The 18839-nt window shown below is 34.4% G+C and overlaps 1 protein-coding gene and 2 pseudogenes across 1 annotated transcript; 1 reads left to right on the forward strand and 2 right to left on the reverse strand.

Moving 5' to 3' along the window:
• Positions 1-4672: 4672 nt before the first annotated feature.
• Positions 4673-7424, reverse strand: LOC120127054 (annotated as a pseudogene).
• Positions 7425-13021: 5597 nt separating this feature from the next.
• On the forward strand, positions 13022-15618 carry LOC120127064 (protein JASON-like). The gene is made up of 7 exons (XM_039145069.1): positions 13022-13305; positions 13429-13477; positions 13617-13681; positions 13765-14009; positions 14223-14979; positions 15066-15148; positions 15461-15618. Exons 1-7 carry the CDS (start codon positions 13135-13137, stop codon positions 15567-15569), a joined length of 1479 nt encoding a protein of 492 aa, XP_039001000.1. The 5' UTR covers positions 13022-13134; the 3' UTR covers positions 15570-15618.
• A 1058-nt stretch (positions 15619-16676) lies between these two features.
• LOC120127058 lies at positions 16677-17936 on the reverse strand (annotated as a pseudogene).
• Positions 17937-18839: the final 903 nt, after the last annotated feature.

Here is an 18839-nt window from a genome sequence, read left to right on the forward strand (position 1 = left end):
CATGCAAGATGCTAAACCAGTAAGTACACCTTTAGGTGTTCATTTCAGACTCTCCAAAGAACAATCACCAAAGACGGAGGAAGAACGTGCACACATGGTGAAGGTGTCGTATGCCTCAGCAATTGGAAGTCTGATGTATGCCATGGTTTGTACTAGACCAGATATTGCTCTACAGTGGAAGCTGTTAGCAGATACATGAATAATCTGGGCAAGGTACACTGGGAAGCAGTCAAATGGATCCTCAGATATCTGCGGGGTACTACAAACAAAACACTTTGTTTCAAAGGTGGAGATACGATACTGACAGACTATGTAGATGTTGACTTAGCCGGAAATATTGACATCAGAAGAAGTACTACAGGGTATGTCTATACTTTAGGAGGAACCGCAGTGAGTTGGGTTTCTCAACTACAGAAGATAGTTGCTCTCTCCACAACTGAAGCCGAATATGTCGTTGTTACGGAAGCCAGCAAGGAGATGGTTTGGCTCCAAAGTTTTTTGGAAGAGTTAGGCAAGAAACAAGAAAACAGTGTCTTGTATTGCGACAGTCAAAGTGATATTCATCTAGCAAAGAATCTGTCTTTTCATTCCAGGACGAAGCACATACAATTGAGATATCATTTTATTCGGTCTCTTCTGGAAGATGAGATTTTGAAACTTGAAAAGATTAGTGGAGCTCAAAATCCGGCAGACATGTTGACAAAGACGGTGACCACGGAAAAACTGAAGTTGTGTTCAACTTCAGTTGTCATGCTAGAATAACAAGACTAGAAATGATGATGCATTGATCGAGGTGTGAAGACAGATTAAAATCAGTCTTAAAATGGGAGATTGTTAAAGTCAAAGAAAGAGGCTGAAATTTCAACAAAGGAGGGGTTGCATTTTCAACAATGTTTGGCTTGATTTTCAAAGTTGGAAAGTAGACAACATGGGCGGCTGAAGGAATTCAAAGGGTGGGCTGCCTAACTTTGGTTGAAAATTAGTATAGGGTTAATTATTTTTTAGTCACTAGACTTTAGGGTATTTTCAAAGATTAGTCCCTAAGTTTCAACTATAAATACTCTAGCTCATTTAGCTTCAAAATCATCCCAAAATCTTCCAGTTCTCTCTCAAGTGTGTTTTGTAAACACCTGTAATTTTTTCTCTTTAGTAAAAGATCTACAGCAGTCCGGAGACGTAAGCACAATTGGTTGAACTCCGTTATCAATTTTCGGGTATTATTTTTCGCTTTTATTCGTATTCTCACTAATCTGGCTATAGGGAAATTACTTGTTACTCGTTTATTTCCCAACATGTCAGTGGAAACCAACAACAGTGGCTCCACCATCGCCGACGACCACGACGAGTTGGAGTTCTTGATGGATTCACATAGCAGTAGAATCCTTCAAAGTGTTGGAACTGTGTCCGGGGGAACAGGTAATCCTTATCAAGCAGTCGCAAATTGTGGGAGAGGTAGGCCTTATAGCTGCATCCTGAACCCAAACCAGCCCAAAATACCAGAGCACTGTGTATACCAAGGGACCGATCGTGATTGCTAGAGGTCGTTGAACTAAACAATCGCCGATCAAGATAAGGAAAAGAAAGGATTGTCAAAGTGGGTAAATAAATCAAATAAAGCTTCTATCTCCCAAGTTTAAAGGAAAATAAACTCCATCTCAGATTCACGTATTTCTATTGTTCCTTGTGGTGTCTACTTATTCAAATAATTGAATATGACCAACGTTCCTCTGGAATAAAGGTTAAAATGTCACTGTTGAATGTTGATATCTTAAATTAAAAGTTTATATCATTGATAGTGAATTTTTTCCCTATGATATCTAAAAAATAATAAGGTAAACTAAAATAATTTTTTTGTTATAAAATTTTAAAAGTTATAAATGATCCTTAAACTTTATCAAATTATTACAAAATTATTATTAAATTTATTGAATTATTATAAAATAATCTTTAAACTTATTGAGAATTTATCACAATTTTATAACTTGTAGTGATCATTTTATATTGGGTAAAGTACACAAATGTGCCCCCGATTTTAGGACATTGTTTTATTGAGTCTCTCGACAATTAAAAGTTATAAAATGATCCATTGACTATAGGGCATTGCTTTGTTGAGCCCCTCGACTATTAAAAGTTACAAAATGATCCCTCGACTATTCATATGTTCCAAACTCATTCTTTTTATTAAATATTTTATGACAGTCTGAGTTAGACGTTAATTGTTGATGAGATATGATAGTTGTTTAAAATTTTGGGATCAGATTTATCATATCACAGTTAGTAGGTTAACATACAACTTAGATTGTCGTCAATTTTTAACAGATGGCGAGTTCGGAACATATGAATAGTCAGGTGATCATTTTGTAACTTTTAATAGTCGGGAGACTCAACAAAATAATGCTCTATAGTCGGGGGACCATTTTGTAACTTTTAACAGCCGGGAGACTCAAGAAAATAATGCTCTATAGTCGGGAGACCATTTGTGTACTTTACCCTTTTATAATAGTTTGATAACTTTAATGACTATTTTAACATAATTTAGTGGCAATTTATATATTTTATCCAAAATAAGAATCGAATAGGTTCAATTATTGAATATAACAGACCCTACTAACATGTGAACTTTTGGAAAATTGGATTTTACTTATGTAGGTTGAAACATCAATTCCATTCACATGGGTTGTCTTTGTTTAACTTGCTATATGTGCGTGTGTATACATGTAATGTATGTACTGCATGACCTTAGAAGAACCTATTTGAGTTTTTTCATTGATTGACGTTAAGAGCTGCAAAAGTTACGGAAACAAAATGATGAAAAAATCACTCTATAGCAATTATAGTGCTTGTAGTATTCTGCAATTCCTGTAGAGCAATGTCAATGGAAACCAACAGCAGCACCTCCATCATCGCCGACGATGACGACTTGGAGTTTCTGGTGGATTCTCACAGCAGTAGAATTAGAATCCTCCGAAGTGGTGGATCCGGGACTGGCGGAACAAGTGATCCAGTAAACCAGCAACAGATTGTGGCAGACCGACATATAAGAGCTGCCTTCCGGGATCAAACTCCGGCACCAAAAACCAGAGAACCCTGGCCTTTACAATCGTGGGAAATGAGGCTGCAAATCCGTGGGGCTTACTACCTGTATGCACAAGTTGAAAGTCGAATGAAGCTATTTAATTTCCCTTTAAAGCCTTTGTTGGTTGCTCTGTGTATGGATTTTATCATTTCTTTCCAATCTGCTAGGGTCGTGTCATATTGGTCTGCAAAACTTTGTAAATGCTGGTCTCGAGTTCACTAGACTCGAACTCGAATTAACTTTAGATCTTAATAAGTTTAGTCGAGTAAGATTTAACTCGATTTAATAAGTTTGTGAGCAGTTTTTAATTTATTTATAATTTCTTAAGATGTGATTATCTTATTTTTAGGATTGATTATGTATTGTTAAACTTTTTTTAAGAATTGATGTAATATGTTAGTTTGGTGTATTTGTGGATTGTTACTTTGGTTGTAATATGTTAGTTTAGTGTATTTGTGGATTGTTATTTTGGAGTTTGAACTTTTAATTACTTCACACACCATTTTAATTATTTTTTATTAAATTTCTTAATGTATGTTTATATCAAATTCTATATAGTATTATTAAATTTTACATATATTTTAAAAAATAAGACAACTTTTAGGAGTTTAACGAGCAACAACTCACATCAAACAATAAATTTTTTTAACGAGCATGAGTCGAGTAAAATTTTATCAAACTTATCGAGTATCAAGTCAAGTACTAATTGAATAATTTCCTATTCGAATCCATCACTGTTCAACTTGTGATTAACTTGCTCGACAATCACTCTTATAACCTTCATACGTAGCATGAAAATTTTGGAAACTGGGCACTTTTATGTGTACTCAAGTTGAACTCAATTATATGAATCAAGTTAATTTAGTGACTAAAGGGATGGTTATTATCATTAGAAGTTTTAAGTTTAAAGGGTTTTGAACTTTCATTATTAAATATTAGAGAATCTTTAGACTACATTATAATCGCTTTAGATTAATAAAAAATATTCAACCTAATCTAAATTATGATCCTCGATTATTTTTTTCTTTCAAGTTCACTTATATTTATAAATGATTAACCTAAGTTTATTTTTCATATTTTTATTTTATTTTTCATAATTGTTCATCTTGAACACTTCAATCCCTTTAGTATAACATCATAAGAAACTGCAACTAAAGTGTAATTGAATTAGTTACTAGAGACTCTGGCGGTCATATAAGATACAGTACCGACAGAGCCACCTCGAGTATCAGGTTCATAGGCTTTTGATTTGTTGCGAGATGATTCAAAAGGTCCGCATTTTGAGCTTTCGCGCCGCCTGCCCGAAATCGGCCGTCTGAAGCTTTTAATCCGGCTGGAGCTCCACAATTCAGGGTGATATCTTCTGTTGGAACTTATGCAGGCTGCTCAGATGTAACAATAATGGCAAATTGAAGTAAGGTTATGAGTTATGACAATTACCGCAGAGGAGTTCTCCATGAAAGCAAGTGAAAACAGACTTATTTCTCTACGTAAATATATGGTATTGAAATCAAAATTAATGTCTCTAACAAACCCAACACTAACATGAACAGAAACGATCTGGCTTACAAAATCAGACAAGCAGGGAACAACGTATGAAACTGATTAAACACGCCTATTTTACATTTATATTGTTAATATGCTCCAATCTTTCGTCTAGCTTCCAGTGCTTTTTGTATTGGTGGTGCTGGAGAAGGGATACAATGGTGTGCTCGAATCGATAGTAGGATAGGTCAGTACAGTACTGTCGGAGTCAAATATACTGATTCCACTGTATACTTTCGTATCAAACTCTGTATCCCCCAACGATTCATCGTCAAAGTCCATGTCGCAAGCACCGGGAACACTATATCCGGGTAGCTACATTCACTTCTGGGATCAGTCCTCGACTTCTCAACATCAGCACTTCCTGCAGCTCTATAGCAACCCCAACTTTTCCATCACATCTTTCATTGTTGGCCTTTTGATTCCCACTTCTGCTATGCAACTTTCTGCAATTTCAACAAACACCTTAAAACACTCTGGAGCTATCTTTCCAATCAAATTTCGATCAATAACCCTGTACAGAGTTCCATCTTCAATGCAATTTTTAGCCCAACGTGCCAGGTTCATTTTATCCTCTGCCAATTTCGTATCCAAAGCTTTTCTTGCACATAATACTTCGAATAACACAACGCCAAATGCATATACATCTGATTTTTCTGTTAATGTATGACCCCGAGCATACTCTGGGTCCAAGTATCCTCGAGTGCCCTTTACTTCGGTTACAAGTGTCTCGACTTTGGAGTCGGTTTTCGATAACCCGAAGTCCGAAACTTTGGCAGTAAACTTATCATCTAGGAGAATGTTGCTCGTCTTCACATCACGATGAATGATAGTATGCTTCACTTCTGTATGAAGGTAGTTCAATCCAATTGCAGCTCCCTTGCAAATCTCCAGCCTTTGCTTCCATGTCAGAGGATCAGAGGAAAAGCTAGTACCATAAAGATGATCTGAGAGGGTGCCGTTATTCATAAAATCATACACGAGAATCATCTCTCCTTTCTCATTGCAGTATCCAATTAAGGACACCAAATGAACATGGCGAAGCTGAGACAACATCTCGATCTCCGTCACGAACTCTCGAACACCTTGTCTTGATCCTGAGTTCAGGCGCTTGATTGCAACTATTTTTTCACCTTCATCCATGAAACCTCTGTATACTTTCCCAAACCCACCTTCCCCAACAACTAAATCATCATAGAAGTTGTTGGTAGCGGCTTTCATCTCATCCAGTGAAAAATGGCAGCATAATTCGTCTGGTAACAGTGAGGTCCTTGCGGATTTCGCTTCGTATTGATTCATCCACCAGCAAAGCCAATATTTTCCCTTTCTTTTTCGCCAAGCAACCGTGCAAGCCAATAAAGAAAGTAGGGTGATCAAACCAACCGCACATCCCACACCGGCAATTAGCAAGCTTCCCTTCTTTGATCTTCCACCTCTAGAACTGGACGAATCCGAAGACGATGATTGTGGCGGAGCCACCACTAGTTCAGGGTTCACTCCGCCTAAATTACCATCAGAGTTGCTCAGTTTGAACACTTCAATCCCATTTAGTATAACGTCAACATAAAATGCAACTATAGGGTGCAGATCTATGGTCATGTTCTGCATATGCTTGTTTCCCACCCTTGATGCCAACACAACATAATCCTTATAAATCGGAACTTTGCCAAAGCCAGTCCAAAAAATCACGTCGGCATGTGGTTCAGCTATCTGACTGTGTATGAAGACCTCAAACTGACGGTCGCCCGGTGAGTTCACTGGATCTTGTAGTTCACAAAAATGAAGCCTTACCATGTACCTGAATCCCGAATCCACAGGCAATCTCCATGATAAGTTATGCCGCTCGTTGTATGTACGATTAGGTCCCATCGACCGTGCAGTCCGATAAACAATCTCTGGTGCAGTGTATCTTGGGATCTTTGCGTAGTTGATTGGAACAGTAGTGTTGACAGTGAAATAGCTATCGGTTGTCATTTTATCGAAGTCATCAGACCAAAGCCTGAAAAGGCCAGTATCTTCCATGGGAGAAATGGTATGGCCACCAACATTCAACCTATACGTCGTCTCAAGTGCGGTATCGTTCTCGACAGTGACCCCATAACTCTGGCCAACGAAGGGGACACCAGACTGTAACTTATCAGGCGGCGTGTAGTAAAGATTGGTAGGCATGACACGATCTCGACTCCATTGATGAAAGCGTACGTATCATTTGAAGCACTAGGAGATGGAGTGAAAACAAGATTCAACACCTCATTATCTCCCACGTTCAAACAGAATTCTCTCATAAGTGTTCTAACATTCAGTGATCCAGCAACAAGGAAAGCACTGAAATTCTTCAGCAAAGTGAAAGAACCAGCTCTGACGGTGAAAAAGGCCTTGGATTTGTCGAATTCTTCATACGAAGCCGGATGAAAGTAGAGACGAACGAATTTCTGGCCTGGTGTAACATGGAAAGTGTAATTGAATTCGGAGCCAGAGACTCGGGCGGTCATATAAGGCACGGTTTCGACGGAGCCGCCTTGCGTATCGGCTTCGTAGGCTTTCGATTTGTTGTGGGATGATGATTCGAAAGGTCCAAATTTGGAGCTGTCGTCTCCTCCCCAAAATCTTCCATCCGAAGCATATAAGTCTGTAGGAGCTCCACAATTCAGGGTGATGTTATCTGTAGGAACGTATGCAGGCTGCTCTGATGCAACAAAAATGACCAAGTGAAGGTTGGTGATGAGAATTATTATAGAGAATTTCTCCATGGAAGTAAGTGAAAACTGACTTATTCGTCTATGTTAATGGAATGGGAACATAATTTCTGTATGTTTCTTCAACTAAAAGGCAGCCCAGATTTTTGGAAGATAAAAGAAGGGGGGAAAGTGGAGCATCACGTGTGAATTGAATAACTTTACTAAATAAAAAAGATTGATCCAATGTAAACAACTTGGTTTGGAAAGAAATTAGGGTTAATTAATTCAATTAAAATTGATTTTGCTGTTAGAAATCAAAATTTGTATTCCAAGGTTCAAAATAATCCTACTTAACCCCGGAGAAGTGGGTGTTTAAACCAGTGCCAACTTATGTTAAAATTTATTTTAGGGTCAATGGGACCCAATGTTTAGTGGAAGACATCTCTTTTCCAACTTTATTTTAGACATCTGCTGCTTCAATTTTTTTTAGGTAAAGTCTAAAAAATGTAAATTACGATATTAAAATTTATTTTAAAAAAAGTGGTAGAAAGATTAATTTTAAAATGTCAATTTTCTTTAAATGATTTCAATATTTTTAAAGTGAAGTTGATATTATTATAAAATTATATTAATTTTATTTTAAATATTTTATATTAAATTAAAAAATATGGAAAAAAAAGTGGGATGTCAAAGGACACTCTTTAATAAAGGGTAGCTCCCGCTTATGGCCCCATTATCACTAAAAAGTATTATCTTCAAAGCTTTTAGCCCTTTACTTTAGTATTTTATTCAAAAATTAGAATTAAAAAAAAGGCAAATGGCTTTCTCGAATCATACTTTTCTTGCTTTCACTTTATCGATTGACAGATTATTAATTTGCATATCAAATTTACAAACAAATTGTTTTTATTTAACTAATTTTAATATTTTATTGATAAACATTTTTTTTTACCTTTTCTGTTTACTTAATTGGAAAATGGAATTATAAATAACGGAAAATACTACCATAAAGAATGGAGGGCGATTAATTAATTGAAACTTCAAAATGGGAGGTATCTAAGATTTAACAAAATACGAGGTAATAGCATTCACCTACAACCAAAAGCAAATTCCACTCATTAATTATATAATATATGTATGTGTGTGTGTTTTCTTCAAATATTAAAGATTTTTTTTGGATATAATAAATTTCAAACTTACATTTTTTTTCTATAGAAAAGACAAAGTAAGACATCAAATATTTATTTCTTGCGATGGGTTTTATTAAAGTAACAAGCAATGCATCCTAAAAGTTACCGTATCATTAAATGGGACATGACATATAAATTATTATATAATTCTTTTTATATATACAAAATCATATAATGCGACATAAAATAAGTTATTTTAGTAATTTAATAAATGGTTGTTATTTTTAGAAGTCTAAAGTTCGAGTATCATAGATTATAAGGGTATTGAGTTTTCATTGTTAAATTATTGAGAATTTTTATATCAAATATTAGATTAAAAAAAATTAAAACATATAATGTGTACTCATTGAGTGGTTTCAATGGTTAAGAGAGTATTGTTCTCTCTTGAAGACATGGATTTAAGTAGTATAGGGTGTGTGTTGTCCGTGTTAAGTAAGATTATAAACAGATATTACTTTATAATTACCTCAAATTATTCAAGAAAAAATCATATAATGTATATTAGTATTATTATTTTTAAATAATTTGTTGATTACAATACAATATATGTTTATAATCTTTTAACCATCGATAACACATATCTTTTAGATAATATTGTTTGAATCCGGGACATATAGAGATAACAACACTCCCTTCAACTATTGAGGTCTCTCAATAAATTTTAGTATTTAATACACGCTTGTGCATATAAATTATATTGACATTCGAATGAAAACAATAAAATTATTGAGAAAATTATTCTAAAATCTGATAAAATGTCTTGTAAGGGAAATTACATATACTTGTTATTCTTGATGATGTACTATAATGATTTAGATACAATACATATCAATATATATATGATTTTGCATAGATAACCTAAAGGAAGAACACAAACATATCTAGAATTAGATGCATAGATATCATTATACATAGAAACAGAAGGATACTAATAAATACCAAACAGACAATGTGGTATACAAAGCTGTCAAACGGAGTTGAAATCAATGACTATTCATCGGCTAGCTGACCTTTACAATCATAAGTGTCTCTACATTTAAGCTGTTTTCCTTTGCCCTTGCCCTTTCCTTTGTCTCTGGCGAGACACTTGGAATACGGAATGCAAGGCTTTTGCACTATTGGATGTTTGCCGTCAAGCGCGTTGGGAGTTACCGGGTTGACGTTATCCTGCTGGAGGATTCTGATAACGTTAGACTCCGTCATCGAGAAATCCATCTCCCACTCCAATTCTTCGGTGATTCGGCAGTCGTTGAGGAGGCCATTGCAACCGTAAGTGGCGTTGCTCTTCCGTAGTAGGGAGGAGTCTCCGACGGTAAACGGTTTCAGGAGAATTATCATCATTATCACTGACGCCAGACATAACTGATGAAACCCCATTCTTTTCGGTTCTGTTTATCCCCTACGGCTGCTCACTTTGCGACTCAGCATGGAATATGAACTGCCCTGCCAGTCCCACTTTATAGAGGAGGGGGAGAAATCAATTAACTACGGAAATTTCAATTAATTAACTTATATATATATTATTTAAACTCTAGATTAGATAATCTAAGATAAATTTATGTTTCAAGAATCAAAAAATAAAATAATGTGAATGAAATATAGTAAATAAATACATAAATAAAAGAACTCAAGAAGTAGGTAATAATATAATAAATTTTTTGTGTTTATGTGTCATAATCTCACATACTTAAAGAATATTATTTCACTATTATAAAATAAATAAGTAATTTTCTTCGATATGTGTATAATTAATTTCTTAAAGAATTAGAATAAAATACATAATTATTATTTTGTAGTTAAAAGATATTGAATTACAATGAGATATTTCTAAGAATTTTTAATTGTCATGAGTCATGAAGCACTTTACTTTTCTGTAGTTTGGCTCCACAAAAATAAAGAAGGGAATAAGCTTTAGCTTTATAAGTACTTGTCTTTTGTCTTCCTCACACAAAATAAAATCAATCATTATATGTATATATATGATCGTTAGTGTCCGCTTATATAATATAAATTAAAAACGTACACTAATTAAAACTATTGAATAAATATAAATTGATGATTTAAATCACTTTTTCCGCATAAAAATCTCATCATGTTCAACTTTTATCTTAATTATCAATTTATACTTTTTTAATAATTCTAAATAAGTGCTAAAATATAAAATAAATCAAAGTGAAAAAACAAGTGCTAAAGTATATGATTAGGAAGCAAGTGTAAATAAAAGCAAAAGCAAAAGCAAAAGCAAGGCGTGTGAAACACATTATATATAGAATAATCAGTGTAAAGAAATAAGTGGTAGAGGAAGATGCTTATAGTCTTGGTCTTTGTTAATTTCATAATTTGTACTATTCCGTTAAATCATGTGTTTAAATTTTATCGAATGTAAACATTACTGTTTATGCAAATGTATTAGAGATTTGTGAAATCATGATTGATTTTATTATATATATCGATGAATAATGGAAGAACCTTATTATGATCTAGTGAAGTAAAGGACATTTCAACGATTGCAAGTAATGAATCTTTATATATATATACTTCTTATTTTCCATATCTATTTTACGAATAGGTTCAGGATTCTTTTTACAATATTATTTTTAAAGTTTGATTTTTAAAATAGTTTTAAAGCTTAAGTTCAAATTCTCTTTTTAGAATATAATATATCTATTAAAATATAACAAGTTATATGAAAATTTTACTAGTAAAATACTAGGTTATAAATTTCAAAGACAAATAAAATTTTGTCGTCTTTTGCTCCTAAAAATAATATTTTTTGTTTAATTTCGTCGGCTTTGAGTGGATTCCATAAAAAATCAACTCTAAGAGAATAAAGAAAAATAAAATGCGAATATTTTAGGATCGATTTTATCATAGAGAATGATTGGTGAACGACTATTGACAACGAACGAAAAAGTGCAATGTCAAAAAGTAAACATTTGAAAAGATAAGTGTTAAAATCAACACACTCTTAAAGTTCAATGCCTAAAATGATATCGTTTTAGGCACCAAACATCGTTGCCAAACGACGTCGTTTTGTCCCCTATCATCACAGTGGCAAAAAGACATGTCTTCATCACTATGTTGTTAAAATTTAATGATCGGATGTCATAATTGAAGTAAAAACAAAAAATTTGTGTTATAATTAGAGAAATTATAAGTTTAGTGGTATAAACAATATAGTTAATTACATCACAGGTCCCAAAACTATAACTCTAATTATATCATATATCCCCAAACTATGACCTCACTTTAAATTAGTCCTTAAACTTTTGAATATTCTAATTTCATCCCCATACAATGACTCTCATTCTAAACTAGTCCTTAAAATTTTGAATGTTCTAATTTCATCCCTAAACTAGACCATCTATCTAAATTGGTCTCCAAACTTTTGAATATTTCAATTTCATCATTGAATTAATCCAAATATGTAATTATTTCAACCATAGTTTAACATAAATTTTGTTTTTTTCAAACATATAATAACATAACTTGGCCCAACGATTTTATTAACAATGGATGTGATTAGTATAAATGTATATTTTGTGATGAAATTGGAATGTTAAAAAATTTTGGGGACCAATTTAGAATGAAGGTCATTGTTTGGGGATGAAATTGAAATTTTCAAAATTTTGAAGACTATTTTAGAATGATAGTCATAGTTTAGGGATGGAATTAAAATATTTAAAAGGCTAGGGACCAATATAAAATAAGGGTCATACTTTGAGAACATGTGATGCAATTAATTCTAAACAATACATTACTTAAAATTTAGTGATATTTGATATAATTATCTAATTAAAAATTAAAAGTTATATAATAATAAATTATAAATATAAAAAACTAAAATTTATTTGTTTTAATAAATTATTAAAAATAAAACATTTTCATCGAAAAAAATTATTTTTTGTTTATTAGTAGCATGAGTCTATTAATTCTTTAAATATGTTTTTAATGAAATTGTCAATGAAATTTAAATTCTCTTTCAATTTTCTACGTCAAATTAATACTTATGTTTGAAAAATAATAATAAAATGTAAATTAAAAAATCAAAACAAACATTTTAACCAATTCGAAGGCCAAAAATCAAATTTAGGCAATTTCAAATTGTGATTTTTCCAATGTAATGTATATGTTTTGAATTCGTTTCAACAATTTGAATAAATAAAAGGGAAAATTAATTAAAAATGAAAAATATTAGTGTTAAATGGCAAATTATGATTATATGCCTAATAAGCGTTAATAGTGAGAAATAAGAATGGTAAAAGGACATTCCTTTTATAAAAGGTTCACCTGCTCAGTTTTACAATCTACTTTCTATTCGCTATCCTTACACCATTTTTATGATTTGTTATAGGGCTAATTTAGTAATTTGAAGTACCCCAATTCAACAATTTCGTACGTGGCTTTCCATTTGCAGCGAGTGCAAATGACAAAACAGACACCCGAGAAGCTTAATTCGGAAGCGTGTTTTATTTCTTAATTAAGAATTAGAGCCGTAAATCAAAATCTTTCCCTCGCTTTCTTGAATTTCAAAATTCAAAAAACGACACAACGACTCTCCTTCCTTCTTCTCCATTTTTTTGTTAAATCAGCGATTGTTAATTCTGGAAAAATAATCCAAAAACCAAAAAATCTAATAAACCAAATGGTATGCGGTTTTCTGAATCAAGAGTTAGGGTTAGGGACAATCACGAGATCAGCGGTGAGATTTCTTGATCAGACGGTGTGCAGAGCTATGGGGTGTTTCTTCCAATGCTTTGGCGTCAGAAACGATCGTTCCCGCCTTCATCTCGTCTCTTCCTTGTCCAAATCCACCGCAAGTTCTACTTTTTCACTTTCTTTTTTCCAGTTTTCTCATACCTGCGTTTGGTTTATCGGAAAATTCAGTTCAAGAAACATTTTCTTTCTCCTCTTTATATTTTTCGTTTTTTCTGGTCAGGATCATGCAGTTTCTCGAGATCGCCTGTCATCTCTCTTTGTTGATGGTGGTAAGTATATCTATACACAATTTCTCTAGCTTATGACTCGAGTTAATTAATTTCAATATTATTTTTTTCCTTTTCTTAAACTTAATTTTCGATTGCTTTTTATTGAATCATTATCTAATTGTTGTTTTGGTTTTAAAAGAGAAACGGAAATCTTCATCCAACGATTTGGATTCTCCACAAATTGATAAACGTCTCATTGATGAGGTATTCTCATCGAGCAATTTGATTTAGATTGATTGTTATGTATGTTCAATGCGAATCAATTAAAACTATTTAGCTTCCCGTAGGCAAAATTCCTCAAAGCTTGTGGCACGATACCAGAGACTCCGGTTGAAATTCGCAAAGCATGTCAGAAGTTTAAACAGTCCCCACCTTGTGGTGTAGAATCAGAGACTTCTAAATTCCGTTCTTGGCTTCCAAACACACCCATTGATAAGTTTAAGTTGGATAAGCAATCTGATCACCCGCCTACTCCAAATAAACTTTTCGAGGAGTTGGAAAGGTCAGATTCTCCGGTGAACACTCCTAGCAGGTTATCAGTTTTAACTTCTGACCTTCAAAATTTTAGTCCAGTAATCAAAATATGGCTTCTCATTGAAGTAGAATTGTTTTGCGCATGATAGTATTTATCTTATAATGATAAGAACTACTGCCATCTGCAAACTTTTCTTGTTTGATATTGAGATACATCTTCGTTGTAATTTTATGGCTGCCTGACGATTGAATGGTGCTATTTCTTTCCTAGTTGTATATCGGATGCAGCAAACACTGGGATGTCCACCATGATTTCTATTGAAGGTAGTGAGGCGATGACTACTGATAAAACAGTCAAGAGCGGTGTCATCTCAACTTCAGCTTATGGAAAGAACAAGTCTGTGCGGTTTGAATGTGAATCTTATGCTTCTTCTTCTAAAATTGAAAATATTGGTCAAAATCCAGAGAAACTTGAACCACTAGGCTATCTAAGTGCATCAAAATACTCACCAAACCCAACCCCGTCAAAGCTTTCTGATGAAATGCAAACCCCAGGAACTGTTTTTCCCTCAAACTTGGAAAAATTGGCAAATGGGAATACTAGGATCCGATCTGAATATGTTCATTCGGTTTTGAATCCGGTTGGGAATGCCTCTCTGTTGAATGCAATGAAGGAAGAGCCATTTAGTTCCAAAGAGATGTTTGATGAGCTGAAAGAATCCCCTGAACGATTAGAAAATGCCATCCCAAAGCTAGAAGTGGGAGTGAAACAAACTTCACTTTTGAAAGATTCAGAGGATGAAGGAGGCTTGTCTTCTTGGCTGAAGCCGAAACAGAATGCCATTGATGGTCCTAACAAGAATCTTCATGTCACATTCAGCAAAACCCCTCATATTAGTAAAACCCCAGGGGATAGACCCATCATTGGTTTGGTGGCTGCTCACTGGAAAGAAGATGAATCTTCCCGCATCTCACCCAAGTGGTGGGATGGCAATGGAATCCCAAATTCAACTACTAAATACAAGGAGGTAAATCTTTTTATTTCCTGGCTGCTATTTCTACCTGAAGTATGGAGTATGGGCCTTTGCTTGATGGATCCTTGTCCTTTTTGCAGGATCAGAAAGTGGCTTGGCATGCAACCCCATTTGAAGAAAGGCTGGAAAAGGCTTTGTCAGACGAGAGTCTCATCTCTCAGAGGTATGTGTACTCTTTGCTTGCTATATTCATTGCCTATGATGGTTATTTTAGCATAGATTTTATGCACTTGAAATATTTAAGGATCTTTCCAGTCATACTTTCTGTAACTAAACCAATTATCAGCTTTCTCTAGTTTTCTACTTTCCTAAATATCTTGGGGGGGGGTGGCAAATTGATTTTAGTAAATGTAAAGGAGATTCATATTATGTAAACGAGGTCTCATGCGAGAAGCTAAATAACTGGTAATCTGATCCTCTAATTTCTGTTTAAACATTATATGAAAATAATTCTGATTGCTAGTTTTAATTACAGGAAGCATGTTGAACAACCACTGATGTGGCTTGATGTGGTTGATGAAGGGGACGCAGCTCAGTCTCAGCTGCGACCAGCTTCACATTCCAAGTCAGTCGTTTCATTCTGACTGTAGCTATCTTGCTTTTCCTTAAAATCTCAGGTTTACATTTGATGAAAACACAGATGTGTAAAATCAAGAAATATAATTGCATTTTGTTGAGAGCTTTTTCTCTGGGAATCATGTAGTGTTAATTGTAATTCGCATTCAGAGAGGAAATGTAACTTTTCATACCAAATATAGATCCTACAAACATTTAAGACCGTCCATTAATAGCCATGCTTTCTCGTATTAAAAATTTCAACCAATTCCAAAAATACAAGGTAAACTACACTAATGGTCGTTAATATCTAAGTAAATTTTTCATTTCGCTGTTAAAATTTAAAAGTTACATTATATTCATTAATGTTATTAATTTATAATAAAATAATCACTCTATTGTGATCACATTAAATTGATTATATGCCAATTTGTACTCATCTCTCCTCGGCTGGCAGCAGGAGGAACCCAAACAAATATGGTTGTAGACAAGGGTTTGCAACCAAAACCAAAAGAGCACCGCTACAAGGACCACATCACTAAGCTGCTCATGCCTCGATATTTGCAATCATGATTAACCGCAACGCAGCCTCGGTACTTGCAATCATGATTAACCGCAACGCAGCCTCGGTACTTGAACAGAATCATATCTATAAATGAAACGACTTGATTGGCTAAGTTGGCCGGTCACGCCCACTTTCCTCTCAACACACAATCCATGGCCATTGGCTGTCACCATCAATGCATTATTTCAATCCTCTTTCATAATATTTCCACCAGACAAGCTGTTGGTTTTTTTTAATTAATATTGTTTGTTATTAGATGGTGCCTTCAAAATCTCGACTAATTATGTGATTTAACTTAGATTATTTCAGCCATCAGATTTGAAATAACAGTGGACAGTGATAGATAGTTAACGGTCAATCCAACTGTTTGCTTTTGTGAAGAACGATAATATCGGTTGCTACATTGATTAGGTACAACTGAAAACGATATGACTGATTTTAAATCATTTTCACAGATTCCATTCACTAATAATGAATTTCCAAAACCAACACCACTAAGAAGATGAACATATAATCAATATAGATCTAAATTATATAAAAAAAATTAAATTTTTGAAGGAGAGGTCTCATGTGTTCCATTCCTGTTTGTCGGAGGAAATCATGCAAAGAATTGTTTGAGGCTTGGAACTAACTGATCGGAGATTATCTTATTTGTTCTTTGAGAGGGGTGAATGGAATCCCAGAACACATACTTGTTTGCATCTGGGCATGTTAGTGGAGTGTGCCGATTGCACAGTATCCCCGTTTCGAACAACCCTGTTCCGCAACACCCTTCTTCCACAACCTCAAATCCTGTCACTCAACCGAACATACCAGAAATTAACTGAAAATTGAAGTACATACATAATAATATTTTATTCGTTTAGATATATATTTAAAAACTTACCATACTGGGAGGGTTTTGTGATGAGCTGCGAAAGCAACTCATAAGCATCAGCGAAGAACACCTTCAAACCAGGAAGATCCCTGTTGAGCTTTGCCACCGTAGCTTTTAACTTGCCATTGAATTCCAAGGCTACTTAGTTGCGTTCCTCCAAGCAGTTAAGAGGATTGTGGAAGTTCGTCGTTCTCTGCACCGGTAAACAACCCATCGGCGGGTGTCCGGTCAGGGATAACTTCCAAGCTCCAAGGTTGTAAATCTGCCTAACGGAATTTTCAGCAATGCCGATGATGAAATCCTCGTATTGTTGAACGGTGAATTGGGACTTTCTTTTAGGAAGGGCGTAGTAATTCTCGACGAAATCGTTGGTTCCTATGCTGATAACATACAGTGCCTCGGAGATTACCTCATTCGCCGTCCGATCACCAAGATAAGCTCGGAGTTTCTTTTGATACTCCTTGTAGTATTCCACTTCTTTCCACAGAGGAATCACTTTCTGTCAAAATGGCCCAAAAAATCATTTACTTATGCTTAAGTTCAGCTTTCAATAATCGATAACTTTTGAAATGGTTAGTTCTATTACCAGTACATCAGCCGTGGCGTTGTCGTAGCCAGTTGCAGCAGAAGCAAAGCAAACTCCAGTGGCGAAGTCAGCGATGTTAAAGGCAGGATCCAAGTAGGCAGGAATAATAGGTTTCAACTCAAATCCCTCGGAAATAAAATCCGGAGGAAGTCGGCCGTTGCAGAATCGTCCAGTTGGGATGCCGCCGGGAAAATCACGGCCATAAGGCTCGAAATTGCACTTGGCGATTGTTGGGATGAAATTGTTGTTGCCCGAATCAACGGATGAATCTCCGAAGACAATGATAGCTGACATTTTAGCTTCGGATTTAGAAGCGATAGTAAAGATTTGAATGAAGAAAATCCAGGGAATGATCATGGATGCCATGCCAGTTCGATAATTCCAGTAAGCATGGACAAGCATTTATAGCCGATGTAACAAGGAACGATGAAATATGGCAACAATAAAAATAATACAAAATAAAAGGGTAAAGTATACAACTGGTCCTTTAATTATAAGGTGTTGTTTTGTTGATCCCATGTCTATTAAAAATTATAAAATGATTTTTCGACTATAGAACAATGTTTATTGAGTCTGTCGACTATTAAAAGTTACAAAATTATCATTTATCTATTTATATGTTCTAAACTCGTCATTTTCTGTTAAAAAATTAACATCTATATGAGCAGGAAGTTAACTTGCTGATTTGGATATGATTAAATCATATTTTAATGATGTTTATTGTCATTGTGGTTGCTTTAAAACACTGACTCAAAGACATAATATTTCAAGTATCAACTTGACGATATAATGTGAATAGAGAATTGATCCACAAAATACAATTTAAACAGTTATGAGATCATATTTTATCATATCTCAGTCAACAAGTTTATATCTGACTCAAATGATCGCTATTTTTTAACGAAAAATGACAAATTTGTAACATATAAATAGATTGATGACCATTTTATAACTTTTAATAATCGGAAGACTCAATAAAATAACATGTAATTAGGAGATCATTTGATAATTTTTAATAATCGATTTACTCAATCAGTGTCCTATAATCGGGTGATCATTTGTGTGCTTTATCCAAATAAAATAACAAAACAAAAATTTTGGTTGCTTAAAGGATCAAAATTGGCTATAAAAGAATGGGCGGGGGTTAACAGAGGCAGATCCTTGAAGTTGATTAATTACATGGAGGAGGAGATTACTAGGATTGAAGCTTGTATATAGAATGGGGTTCATGAAACAGAAGATTCCAAGACCCTTGCTGAGTTGAAATCGAG

Source organism: Hibiscus syriacus, unplaced genomic scaffold (assembly GCF_006381635.1).
Source record: "Hibiscus syriacus cultivar Baekdansim isolate YM2019G1 unplaced genomic scaffold, ASM638163v2 tig00110462_pilon, whole genome shotgun sequence".
NCBI classification, from domain to species: Eukaryota; Viridiplantae; Streptophyta; class Magnoliopsida; order Malvales; family Malvaceae; genus Hibiscus; species Hibiscus syriacus.

What these genes read in the sequence shown, in the direction of transcription:
- LOC120127064 (XM_039145069.1), top strand. Translation starts at nt 13,135, where the DNA reads ATGGTATGCGGTTTTCTGAATCAAGAGTTAGGGTTAGGGACAATCACG. An exon ending in CAACTACTAAATACAAGGAG is followed by an intron (nt 14,980 to 15,065) that starts GTAAATCTTTTT and finishes TCCTTTTTGCAG; the next exon opens with GATCAGAAAGTGGCTTGGCA. An exon ending in GAGAGTCTCATCTCTCAGAG is followed by an intron (nt 15,149 to 15,460) that starts GTATGTGTACTC and finishes TTTTAATTACAG; the next exon opens with GAAGCATGTTGAACAACCAC.